At 36.2% G+C, this 13,918-nt stretch overlaps 1 protein-coding gene across 1 annotated transcript; it reads left to right on the top strand.

The window, feature by feature from the left end:
• Positions 1–5,318: 5,318 nt before the first annotated feature.
• ACTRT3 (actin related protein T3) lies at positions 5,319–12,699 on the top strand. Its single transcript, XM_003766820.3, has 2 exons — positions 5,319–5,649; positions 11,524–12,699. The coding sequence occupies exons 1-2, from the start codon at positions 5,447–5,449 to the stop codon at positions 12,440–12,442; spliced, it is 1,122 nt and encodes a 373-aa protein (XP_003766868.2). The 5' UTR covers positions 5,319–5,446; the 3' UTR covers positions 12,443–12,699.
• Positions 12,700–13,918: the final 1,219 nt, after the last annotated feature.

Genomic DNA, 13,918 nt, shown 5'->3' with positions numbered 1-13,918 from the left:
AGAAATGTCCTCCTCATTACTGTGAATGTGAAATGTGATTTGACCAGATATACTGGCTAATGAAACATTTTCTAATAGACTACATATCTTTTATCTCCAAATTCCTCAGGCATCTACCAGTTTAACTTGCCATGGAGAAAACAGTTGTCTTATTTTGTAAAGAATTTACTTTGTGTGGGAAGTGATTAACAATGCTCTTTAATAATTCTGAAATTTATATTTGTTACATACAAATGTTCATATGATGCTGATTTTTGCCTTTAACTTGCAGCTATTTAAATGAGCAACCTGTAAATAAAGTGGCAAAACTAAAAAAAAAGAAAAAAAAAGAAATTATTATAGTCAGTACTGATATATCATTTCTTTATCCATTCTGATTTTTTATTTTCAACAATCTGCTTTAACAATTCAGAGCCAAATTCTGAATGTTAGGCCATTCTTTTTTCTTTTTACTACTCTTTTGTTTACTATAAATTCTGATTCTAAATCAGGAGTCTGTGTACTTATGATGACTCTGGCTAACTCCTATAGTCCTATCAAATCTCTGACCATCTGTTAAAAATGGAGTCAGCTTCATTCTTTGTGACATCCGATATTTGCTGCACTCAGCACTTACTCTTTCTTTCTTTTTTTCTTTCTCTCTCTCTCTCTTTCTTTCTTTCTTTTTTGTTCTTTCTTTCTTTCTTTTCTTTTCCTCTCCTCTCCTCTCCTCTCCTCTCCTCTCCTCTCCTCTCCTCTCCTCTCCTCTCCTCTCCTCTCCTCTGCTCTCCTCTCCTCTCCTCTCCTTCCTTCCTTCCTTCCTTCCTTCCTTCCTTCCTTCCTTCCTTCCTTCCTTCCTTCCTTCCTTTCTCTTTCTTTCTTTTCCTTTCTTTCTTTCTGTCTGTCTGTCTTTTTTTTTTTTTTTTTTAAAGAAAGAGCTTCAAAAAGAATCAAGGGAGTGTAATAGCAGTGGACTGACCTATGGGAAAGCAATCCTCGAAACAAATTTTCCCTGTCTGGATCCAGCCCTGCACAGAAATGAAGATGAATCTATTTGGGGCCATGATGATTCATGCATGGTTTGGTTTGCTAAGCACAACAGAAGACATATATTAAAAGGCCACTCCATGCCCTTCACATTTCTAGCTCTCTTTCCTCCCAAGGAACCAGAGAGGAAAGACTACTTTGAACCGGCTGGTAGGGGAGGGGACAATTCCTGGCCAAATTCCTCAAGCCTTCTCCCATAGGTTGTCAATTTTCTATGAGTACTCAACTCTTGTTGCTTATATATTTGTTCTTTAGCCATCTTAGTCAAAATTAATATCTGCAGATGAAATTGCTCGGATGGAGATCTTGTGATCTTTGAAAGGTCCCAAATCCCTAAGAGCCCTAGAAGGAAACTGCTGAGGAATTGTCCACAGAGAGCGGCAGGGGCTAATAATAATAGAAGAATATGAAAGACAGTCATCCCAAAAAGGACACGGGCTATTTTTTGTTGATATTGTGAACTTAAATGACAAATAAAAGGGCATTTATGCAACATAGTAGACCAGGAAAAGATTGTTCAGGAAACAATGAATATAAACATATAAATATATACTAAACATGTAAAATACATAAATGTTTTCTATGGATATTAAGCATAATTTACAAATTATAGCTCCTATAATATGTAACAATATAAACATATAAATATAATGCTAAAAAATACTAAATATATAAATGTTATAGAATTATGACAATTCTATGCTAAATTCAATGTGTAATTTTTAGAGCTGACTTGTTGCCTGTGATTTTTCTTGGCTTTCCCTTCTATTGTCATCTATATGTTTCTAAAATAGCTTCATTCACAATTGATAATAATGGCCAAAGGATATGGGCAAGCAGTTTTTAAAAGAAGGAATTCAAGCTATCTATAAACATATTTTAAAATGCTCACAATCACACAATAATTAGAGAAATATCCATTACAGCAACTCTGAGATTCTACTTTTTACTCAACAGATGGACACAATTGACAAATGTTGATGAGACCATGAAATATAAGGTACATATTGATGGAGTTATGGATGAGGTCAGCCATTTGGGGCAGTAACATTGAATCATGTCCCAAAAGTTACTAATTTGTTCATACTCTTTGACATAGAAATACCATTACTAAGCTTATACTTAGTTGGTTGGAAGGGACAGTGTCCCCGTAAGGGGGCTTGACTACATATTTACTCTTTAAAATATAATTGAAGAAAAAACTATTTTAAGGGACAATGCAATCTTTGCCTTTTTAGCAAACTATAGTTGTGTTCAAGTGACTTGAGCCAAGTAATAATTTTGATCTGTTTTCATTTTTGTTACAACAGTAGTCATGAGTTTGTGTTTCTAGTGACATTAGGTTGACTCAAAATGTTTGACCCTTACTAGATGAAACTGGACAGAGCTAGTTTCCTCCACCTTTTCCCTTCCCTTTAGGTCTGTGTCAGAAGAGTGCTAGATTTCATTCAATATATACATTTCATTACTTCCTTTTGTTTTGTTTTGTTGTTATTGTTTCTTGATACTGTGACTTTTAGGATATTCTAAGGAAACATGCAAACGTGATAGCTCTAAAAAGATCACCCTTCAATAACTATTAGAGGTACTACAGTGCCTGCTGAAATCAAACATGTCATAGATTTTTTTATGCCCATATAAAATCAGATCAATTTCATTGAATCACAGAGGAAAGTTTAGTGAGGGGGAAATAATGCCAAAACTTGACAATTTTTTTTTTCAAAGCAGCTTAATTAATCCTCAGAAAACAAGTACAGACCTTAAGAGGAATTGGTAGCTAGATGTATTATTATTGATTTTTGTATAGTGTGTTTAAAAGTTTCTTGAAATGAGAAAAATACTAATACAAATCAGTTTTGTAAAGAAAATTTTATAGTAGGTTTCTCTGATAAAGGTCTCATTTTTCAAATATATAGAAAACAAGCCAAATTCATAAGAATATAAGTCATTCTCCAATTGAAAAATGTTCAAAGGACATGGACAGGCAGTTTTCGGACAAAGAAATCAAAGCTATCAATAATCACATGAAAAAATGCTCGAATTCATCATTGATTATAGAAATCAAATTAAAAGAAGTATCACTTCTGATTGAAGTATCACTTGACTCATATGACTGCAAAGGAAAATGATAAATATTGGAGGGGATGTGGGAAAATTGGAACACTAATGCATTATTGGTAGAATTGTGAACTGATCCAAACATTCTGGAAAACAATTTGGAACTATAACCAAAAATATAAATCGTGCATATCCTTTGATCCAGCAATACCACTACTAAGTCTATATCCCCAAATATATTTTTTTTTAAAAAAGGAAAAGAACTTTTACATGCAAAATATTTATAGCAACAAAAAGTTAGAAATTGAGGGGATGCCCATCACTTGGAGAACGGCTGAATGAGCTATGACATGTGATTATGATGGAATACTATCGTGGTGCTCTAAGAAATTACGAACAGGAAAAATCTGGAAAATCTTACATGAAATTAGCAGTGTGGAGTAAGCAGAACCAGGAGAATACTGTACACAGTAACAGCAATATTTCACTATGATCAGCTATAAATAGCTTAGGCATTCTCAACAATACAATGATCTAATTAATTCTGAAGGAATAAAGATGAAAAATGCTTATCCCTCCCCCAGAGAAAGAACTGATAGAATCTGAATTCAGATTGAAACATACTTCTTTTTACTTTATTTTTCTTGGGCTTTTTTTGATTGGTGTTTTCTTTCATATCATAACTAATGTGGAAATGTTTTGCATGACTGCAGATGTATAATCTATATCGAATTGCTTGCTTTCTCAATGAGGGGGGAGGTAAGGAAGGAGGGAGATAACTTAGAACTTAATTTTTTTAATGATAAAAATTTTATATGTAACTGGAAATTTTTTTATTTTTTAATATTATCATTACTATTAAGAAAAAATGTTTTCATGATCAAGACTATGGAAAGACTAGAGGACTGAAGTCTGGAAAAGGAAATTTTTTCATTGATGAAGATCACTTTTTCATTCAAGGCTCTACCAAAAATATTGACAGAAGAAGTTTAGGAGAGTCATTAAGATCTGGGCTTCTTCATGACATGTAAAAATCTCACCTCCCAAAAAATGTTTGAAAAATTTGTATTACTAGTTGGCCAGGAAGTCATGTCTCCATGGAGGGAGTGATGAATTTGATCCATATAGTTAAACACTGAGAAACAGAATTATTCCAGAATCCTTAAATGAAGATGAAATACTGTGATCCAACTATATATCATGTTATAAAAGATAAATATATTCAAAAAACAGAGAAAAGTGAAAAACTGCTATTCTCATCAACACAATGATCCCTGACTTATAATGACTTATAATGAGTACTCTGACTTATAATGAAAAATGCTATCCATACCCAGATAAAGAACTGATTGTCTCTGAGTAAAGACTGAAGCATACTTTTTTTTTCAAGCATTTTTTTTAATTAAAGCTTTTTGGTTTTAAAACATATGCATGGATAATTTTTCAACACTGATCCTTGCAAAACCTAGTGTTCCAAAATTTCCCCCCTTCACCTAGATGGCAAGTAATCCAATATATGTTAAACATATTTTAAAAAATATGCTAAACCCAATATATGTAAAACCCAATATATGTATACATATTTATAAAATTATCCTGTGAAGTGTACTTTTTAAAAATACTTTTTGAGGGTTTTTTTTTAGGGTGGAGGGGAAATTTTATGGATTCTTTTGCAACATAACTTTTATGGAAATGTTTTACACAACTTCACATGGGTTTTTTTCAATGCATGGGGAGGAAGAGTAGGAACTGGAACTCATAATGTTAAAAACGAATGTAAAAGTTGTTTTACTGAGGAAAATAAAAATATAAAAATATAAAAAAGATAGAGCTAAATATGCACGAATGGCCTGGGAACCTGCCTGAATTAAACTCCATTGATAACTGACAGGCTATAATCAGGACTAGAAAAATGGACTGTCCAACAAATTGACTGTAATTTCTTGATGAAGATTTGAGCAATATGTGTCAAAGTTTTAGGAATTCAATGCCAAATCATGTAAAACAGATAAGTGTGGTAAAATAAGATAATACATATTAATATTTTAAAGGATGTAAGAAATTGTAAGATTTCTTGTAAGCCAATAAACTGAATTGTTTTACTTTGTCCCAGTTTATTTGCATGTGGTGTTCAGGCTACATCCACAGGAAGGGTGAAGGGGCTTTCGCCAGACACTCCAGGTGACTTCATAATGCATGCTCTGTTACATATAGTTTAGAAGGGTTTGGCCTGATGGGGAGACCTTACAGTGGACAGGGACGTCAGGAAGAATTGACTGGTGCCGAAGAGAATCTGGCCGGGGTGAGGGAGCATGCTAGTGGTCGGGTCATTGATAAGGAAGGAGGTGTAGATCCCAAAAGTATGAATAATTACCCGGCTGCTGTGGTGATAGATAATGGCTCCGCCGTGCTGAAGGCAGGCTTGGCCGGGAACAGGGAGCCACAGTTCACCTACGCCAACATCACAGGCCGGGGCAAGAGCAAGGCCGGGGCCTCAGAAAGCTCACAGAGGGATCTGTTTGTAGGTGAGGAAGCCCAGGCCAGGAGATGCTCTCTCTCCATCAGGTAAACTCCTTTTCCTATTTCAAGATTGGGGTTCAGAGGGTCAGAAGAAGAGATGATTGGAGAAGGAAGGGAAAAGGAAAAAAGGAGCTGAGACTTAGCAAAGCGTGGAAAGAAAATTGGATTTCAAATTGGTACACTTGGGTCCAAATCTCAGTTTGTGACCTGAATTCAAATAGAAACCTTGGTATTAACACCTAATGTGCTTTTGACCTGGCCAAACTTTCTACCTCTGTATCCCCGACCATAAAAGGAACGGCCCTGCATTTCCTGGCAAAGATACTGGAGTGGCTTACCATTTCCTTCTCCAGCTCATTTTATAGATGAAAACCTGAGAAAAAACAGAATTAAGTGACTTTCCTAAGGTCACATAGCTAAGAAGGGTCTAAAGTCAGATTTAAACTCAGGATGATAGTGCAGGTCCAATACTATCCACTACTCCACCTATCTGCCCTGTCTTAAGCTATGTGATCTCTAAGGTCTCTAAATTCTATTAACCTATGAAAGGATAAAAGAGACTTTTAGAATAAGAAGAAAAGCTAAGGAGAAAAATCGGAAATGGTAATAAGGTGACTATTGCCTTACTTTTTTGGGGGAGGTTGGAAAATAAAGATAGTGGAATTAAAAAAAAATTAAAGGTATACAGAAACAACCCTCCCCATGATATTTATAGAGCATTTGCCCTTTATATATATATTTTTTAATTTAATAGCCTTTTATTTACAGGATATATACATGGGTAACTTTACAGCATTAACAATTGCCAAACCTCTTGTTCCAATTTTTCACCTCTTACCCCCCCAGCCCCTCCCTAGATGGCAGGATGACCAGTAGATGTTAAATATATTAAAATATAAATTAGATACACAATAAGTATACCTGACCAAAACGTTATTTTGCTGTAGAAAAAGAATCAGACTCTGAAATATTGTACAATTAGCTTGTGAAGGAAATCAAAAATGCAGGTGGGCATAAATATAGGGATTAGAATTCAATGTAATGGTTTTTAGTCATCTCCCAGAGTTCTTTTTCTGGGCATAGCTGGTTCAGTTCATTACTGCTCCATTAGAAATGATTTGGTTGATCTCGTTGCTGAGAAGGGCCTGATCCATCAGAACTGGTCATCATATAGTATTGTTGTTGAAGTATATAATTATCTCCTGTTCCTGCTCATTTCACTCAGCATCAGTTCATGTAAGTCTCTCCAGGCCTTTCTGAAATTATCCTGTTGGTCATTTCTTACAGAACAGTAATATTCCATAATTTTCATATACCACAATTTATTCAGCCATTCTCCAACTGATGGACATCCATTCAGTTTCAGTTTTAACCACTACAAAAAGGGCTGCCACAAACATTCGTGCACATACAGGTCCCTTTCCTTCTTTATAATCTCTTTGGGATATAATCCCAGTAGTAACACTGCTGGATCAAAGGGTATGCACAGTTTGATAACTTTTGAGCATAGTTCCAAACTCTCTCAAAATGGTTGGATTCATTCACAACTCCACCAACAATGCATCAATGTCCACTTTTCCGCATCCCCTCAACAATCATCATTATTTTTCCTGTCATCTTAGCCAATCGCAGGTGTGTAGTAGTATCTTAGAGTTGTCTTAATTTGCATTTCTCTGATTAATAATGACTTGGAGCATCTTTTCATATGACTAGAAATAGTTTCAATTTCTTCATCTGAGAATTGTCTGTTCATATCCTTTGACCATTTTTCAATTGGAGAATGGCTTGATTTTTATAAATTAGAGTTAATTCTCTATATATTTTGGAAATGAGGCCTTTATCAGAACCTTTGACTGTAAAAATATTTTCCCAGTTTATTGCTTCCCTTCTAATCTTGTCTGCATTAGTTTTGTTTGTACAAAAACTTTCAGTTTGGTATAATCGAAATTTTCTATTTTGTGATCAGTAATGATCTCTAGTTCTGCTTTGGTCATAAAGACCTTCCCCTTCCACAGGTCTGAGAGGTAAACTATCCTATGTTCCTCTAATTTATTAATAATTTCATTCTTTATGCCTAGGTCATGAACCCATTTTGACCTTATCTTGGTGTACGGCGTTAAGTATGGATCAATGCCTAGTTTCTGCCATATTAGTTTCCCATTTTCCCAGCAATTTTTATCAAACAGTAAGTTCTTATCCCAAAGCTGGGATCTTTGGGTTTAATCAAAGACTAGAGTTGCTATATTTGTTGACTGTTTTATCCCTTGAACCTAATCTATTCCACTGATCAACTAATCTATTCCTTAGCCAATACCAAATAGTTTTGGTAACTGCTGCTCTATAATGTAGTTTTAGATCTGGTACAGCTAAGCCACCATCATTTGATTTTTTTTTCATTAATTCCCTTGAAATTCTTGACCTTTTGTTTTCCATATGAACTTTGTTTGTTATTTTTCTAGGTCATTAAAATAGTTTTTAGGAGTCTGATTGGTATAGCGCTAAATAAATAGATTAGTTTAGAGTAATATTGTCATCTTTATTATATTTGCTCGCCCTATCCAAGAGCATTTAATATTTTCAATTGGTTAGATCAGACTTAATTTGTGTGAAAAGTGGTCTGTAATTTTTGTTCATAAAGTTTCTGATTTTCCCTTGGCAGATAGATTCCTAAATATTTTATATTATCAGTAGTTACTTTAAATGGAATTTCTCTTTGTAACTCTGACTGTTGGTTTTATTAGTGATATATAAGAATGCTGATGACTTATGTGGGTTTATTTTATAACCAGCAACTTTGCTAAAGTTGTGGATTATTTCTAATAACTTTTAGCAGAATCTCTGGGGTTTCTCTAAGTATACCATCATGTCATCGGCAAAGATGATAATTTGGCTTCCTCATTTGCCTATTCTTATTCCTTTAATCTCTTTCTCAGCTCTTATTCTATAGCTAGCGTTTCTAATACAATATTAAATATAGCATGATAGTGGGCAACCTTGTTTCCTCGGATCTTATTGGGAATGGTTGCAGTTTGTCTCCATTACATATGATGCTTACTGATGGTTTTAAATAGATGCTGCTGATTATTTTAAGGAAAAGTCCATTTATTCCTATACTCTCAAGTGTTTTTAATAGGAATGGATGTTGGATTTTATCAAATGCTTTTTCTGCATCTATTGAGATGATCATATGGTTTTTGTTAATTTGGTTATTAACATGGCCAATTATATTGATAGTTTTCCCAATATTGAACCAGCCCTGCATTCCTGGTATAAATCCTACTTGATCATAGTGTATGCCCTTTATATTTTCTTTTTACAATTAATTTTATTTCTTAATTAACAATTTTCTCTCCTTTCCCCATTGGAAAGAAAAAAAAAAAAGAAGTAAAAAATAAAATTCTTGTAACAATTATGCACAGTTAAGTTAAAGAAATTCCTGCATTGGATTTGTCCAAAAATATGTCTCATCGTAAACCCTGAGTCCATCACTGCCTCCTACTTGGGAGATGGGTGGTGTACTTCATCACTGAATGGAAGCAGGTTGGCCATTGCTTTGATCAGAATTCTCAAGTGTTTCAAAATTATTTGTTACTCAAAAAATGGTTCTCGTATGTCTACTCAAGTTAGTTTGCAACAATCATACAAATCTTTCTAAATTCCTCAGATTTTGTCCCTTTATTATGGTACAACATTATATATCATAGTCATTCTCCATTGATGGGTACCTCCTAAGTCACAAGTTCTTTGCCAACTTATAAAAAGCTCACCAGACTGATTTCACAAGTATAATTGACATCATATTGCTTACCTTTTCAGTGGGTAGGAAAATGGAGTAGGAGGGAGAAAGAGAATTTAGAAGTCAAAATTTAAAAAGAAAAAATGTATATACTTGTCCTTTTCCTTTTATGTCTTTTTAGATATTGGCCTAGTAGGGGTATCATCAGATGAAAGGTTATGCATAGTTTTGGGGGGCATAGTTCCAAATTGCTTTCTAGAATAGTTAGATCAATTCACAACTCCACCAACATGGCATTAGTATTTCCCTTTTCCTATAGTTCCTTCTTTATCATCTTTGATGATCTGATGGATATGCAATTGTTATTCAGTTCTGAATTACTCTATGTGACTATGGAGTACTAGAGTGGTTGCCCTTTCCTTCTTCAGTTCAATTTATAGATAAGGAAACTGAAGCAAATAGGGTTAAGGGACTTGCCCAGGGTACACAACTTGTAGGCATCTGAGGCCACATTTGAACTCAGGTCCTCCTGACTCTAAGACCAGTACTCTCTCCACTGTGCCATTTAGCTGCCTCCGACACATCTTATTTGTTGAGGAAAGTAGGCACCAAAACTAGCTTAGTGAGGCAGCAGGTAGAGCATTGTATTTAGAATCAGAAAGACCGGAGTTCAAATTGTACCTCAAATGTTTATTACCTATGTGACCTTGAGTAAGATTATCTAACTTCTCTCAGCCTCAGTTTCCTCAGTGAAATAAAATATTAGCAATGCTGAAAAATTACCCATGCATATATCTTGTACATAAAAAGCTATAATAATAAAAAAAGAAATAGCAGTATAAGACTTTGTAGTCCCCAAGTTCCTTCATGGCTCCTAACCCATGATTCACTTTGCAGATGATGAAACTATATGCAGAGCACTGGCAGCACCTGGAATCAGGAAATCTTGCTCCAAGTCCCCTTAACCTATTGACTGTTATCCCTTCAATCTTCCACTGCCCACTTTCGACCATCAGTTCAATCATACACTTACCTGTCCCTCCTCAACACATTGCAGCCTGGCTTCTGACTTCACCATCCCCCAGAAAATGCTCTCCCAAAGCTCACCAGGCTGATTGCACGTGTATAATTGACGCCATATTGCTTACTTTCTCAGGAAAATGGAGTGGGAAGGAGAAAAAGAATTTAGAATTCAAAATTTAAAAAGAAAAAATTTTTTATAAATAAATAAATTAGACATTGACCAAGGATCTTTTCATTGCTAAATCTTATTGACCTTCTAAGGAGTTACCTCCTTAATTTGAGACCTCCTCATCTATTCTATTGCAATAGCCTTCTATGATCTCCCTGCTCCCAGTCATGTCCTCCTTCCATCCACACTCCCCATAGCATATATTTGTGTCAAAGACCTTCATTTTGTGTCACTCCACCACTTGTCTTCTATCTTCCAGTCACAGTGGAACAATTACCACTGGTCCCAAAGCCAGAGTCCGCCTGCCATCTATCTCTTTGCATTGGGACAAGCTGATCCAAAATGCATTTCTCCTCTGGAGGTTCTGTTTTTCTCCTCACTTCCTTTGCCAAGCTTCCCTGATCCCCTTTGTTTTTGTCCTTCTATTCCCCAGTGTCTGGTATTGGATCTTGAATATAATAGACACTGAATTGATTGAATGGCACTGAATTGATTCCCCTGCAGAGCAGGTTATTGTGAGATCCAAATATTTGTAGAATGCTTAAAGTATTAGCTCCTATTGGTAATGGCACTGATGTTTTAATAATGAGACAATGATTATAAGGGACTTAGTGCAGTGCCTGGTTCATAGTAGGCACTGTATCTACATTAACTCTTATTATAAATGATTCCGTCTTCTCCTTGCCTAAGGTCACACAGATAGTAAGGGGTAGATTCATACCCAGGTGGTTCCACTCTTTCTACCTCACTGCTATCCCTCTCAAAGGGAGGGAAGACAATCAGAAGCTGGGGAAAATAAGATGATGGGAAGGGCCCAAGATGAGACATCAGGGGCACTAGCTGCTGGTAACAGAGGGCCTCGGTGAGACATAGCAGTCCATGCAGAGGGTCCTAGGGTCTCTGTGTTGGGTTTGGGGAAAGGTCAGATCTTTAGGGGTGGAGGGAAAGAAACTGAAATCCAAAGGGCCATTTTTTATTGTACTCTCCGCAGCTATCCAGTGGAACGGGGCCTTGTCACCTCCTGGGCAGACATGGAGGCCATGTGGAAGAATGTTTATGAAAATAACTTGAAAAGGAAGGCCTACGAGAGCCCAGTTATGCTCACAGAGCCAGCGCTAAACCCTCTGGCTAACAGGGAAAGGATGACTGAGTTATTCTTTGAGAGTTTTGAGGTGCCCGCTCTGTACGTCTCCATCCAGCCTGTCCTGGCCCTCTTTGCCTCAGGTTATACAACGGGGTATGTGCTGGATTCGGGTGCCGGTGTATCCCAGTGTGTGCCCATCTTTGAAGGTTACTGTCTCCCTCACGGTGTCCTTCGGCTGGACTTGGCCGGGCGAGATCTCACCGAGTATCTTATCAAACTCCTCCAAGACCATGGTATTATGCTGCTCAGCCCATCTGACAAAAAGGTGGTCACTAACATCAAAGAGAACCACTGTTACGTGGCTGTCAACTTTGAAGAGGAACTGACCAAGAATCCCAGCATGTTGGAGAAAATGTATAAATTACCTGATGGGAAGACCATCAAACTCCACGATGAGATGTTCCGATGCCCAGAGAGCCTTTTTCTTCCAGGGCACCTGAATCTGGAGGCTCCTGGCATCGACAAGCTCTGTTTCAATAGCATAATGAAGTGTGACACAGATTTAAGGAGCAACTTCTTCTCCAATATCATCCTTGCCGGGGGATCCACCTGTTTCCCTGGTTTAGACAAGAGGCTAGTAAAAGAACTGGCTCTCATGGTACCTGCCAACACTTCGGTGAGGGTTTCTGCCCCACCGGACAGGAAAATATCCGTGTGGATGGGAGGTTCCATCCTCGCTTCTTTATCAGCCTTTCAGGATATGTGGATCACTACTGCAGAATTTAAAGAGGTTGGAGCTAACATAGTACATCAGCGATGCTTCTGAAAATCATTACTGATAAGATGCTAAGGGAAAAAATTGTGTGTGTGTGTGTATGAAAGAAAGAATATGTGAAAAAGTGGGGATGGGGAGAAGGAGAGACAGGAGGAGGAGGAGAGAGAGATTGAGAGACAGAGAAATTGAATAATCAAAAGAGAGAGAATTTGAAGAGATATTTACCTAATTTTTTTTCTGGAAGAGCAGAAGACATTTTAAGTATGTCTTTGCTCTAATTCCATAATAAACCACTGAAGGGAAAAAAATAATGACTATTTATTGAAGAATTAATTAGCAAATAATTATTGGGCATCTACTCTGCAAATCTGAGTTAGTTGAATGTTTAATTGACAGCCCAAACCTCCAAGTTCTTTTCATGGATGTATAGTTTCAGGCTTGGGGGACCGCCCCCAAGTTTCTTTTTAGTTCCTTTTCTTCCATTCTTGGCTTCTCTGGGAAACTTCAGAGTTGAACTGAAATCTAGGTCTTCCCAGGGCCTATTAAAAATGCCTCAGCTAGTATGTCTATACCTAAATCGCTAGTATTGGGGATAGAGAACAGCCTTGATTTGACCTCAGAGACTATTTAAACAATATAAAGGAATATAAAGGGCTCACAGTAACCAGTCTCTCCTCCTCCCTCAGGACAAATATAATAGTTTAGAATCATAGTCCTACCCCAAGAGTTGAGAGAGTCCCTTGGAAGTTATATACACAGCCTGAAAAAAGAAAAAGCAAAGAAAATCTCCATCCTTAAGGATGGTAGATCTGTGTACCTCCTTCCCCAACACTCTTGTATCTCTACTTGTGCAGCTAGTCACTCTCAAGTTTTCCTGTCTCCAGGTTCCAAGAAATGAAATAAATGGTACATTTTTCTACAAATGGACACATAATTCAAAGTGAAAACCTTGAATTTTCACTGATTTAGGAACCTGTATTTGACTACGACATTGCACAACTTTCAATAAATCAACCCTTAAACCCAACAAATTTCTCCTGCTAGGCTAGCCACATTGATTATATTTAATGAATTAATAATAAACAACTATTACTTACAAATTTTCTGTATAACTCAGGACTTCCATAAGGAATTAAAAAAAAAAAACAAAACATTCAATCGCATTGCTCTCAGTAAAGTTTTGTCTAGATTTGTTTGAATTTTTTTAAATTTTAAATTTTTGTCTAGAAGTTTTGTCGAAATTTGTCTAGACCAAAAAAGTTTTTTTTGTATTATCTACAAACAAAATTAAAAATTTAAATAATTGCATCTTTAGCTCATCATTTGAGATTTCTGCTTTAATGTTTTGTAATGTACATTATAAATGAATATAATTGTATTTGAAATTTATAAGTAAATGTGTACATTTTTGTACACAAATAAAAGGGGGTTAACTCAAGAGTTTAGAGACCACTGCATCATGCCATGCTGACCTGAGGTTCTTAAAGACAAGTAATAATTTCCATTGATTTAGTGCTTTGTGAAGTG

This window comes from Sarcophilus harrisii, chromosome 3 (assembly GCF_902635505.1).
Source record: "Sarcophilus harrisii chromosome 3, mSarHar1.11, whole genome shotgun sequence".
Taxonomy (NCBI): Eukaryota; Metazoa; Chordata; class Mammalia; order Dasyuromorphia; family Dasyuridae; genus Sarcophilus; species Sarcophilus harrisii.
The sequence above is the reverse complement of the archived record's forward strand: the minus strand, read 5'-3'. Positions and strand labels throughout refer to the sequence as shown.

Bases quoted from the DNA above. Each gene is read 5' to 3' on its own strand.
- ACTRT3 (XM_003766820.3), top strand. From the start codon at position 5,447: ATGAATAATTACCCGGCTGCTGTGGTGATAGATAATGGCTCCGCCGTG. The intron at 5,650-11,523 runs GTAAACTCCTTT...TACTCTCCGCAG, and splicing joins AGATGCTCTCTCTCCATCAG to CTATCCAGTGGAACGGGGCC.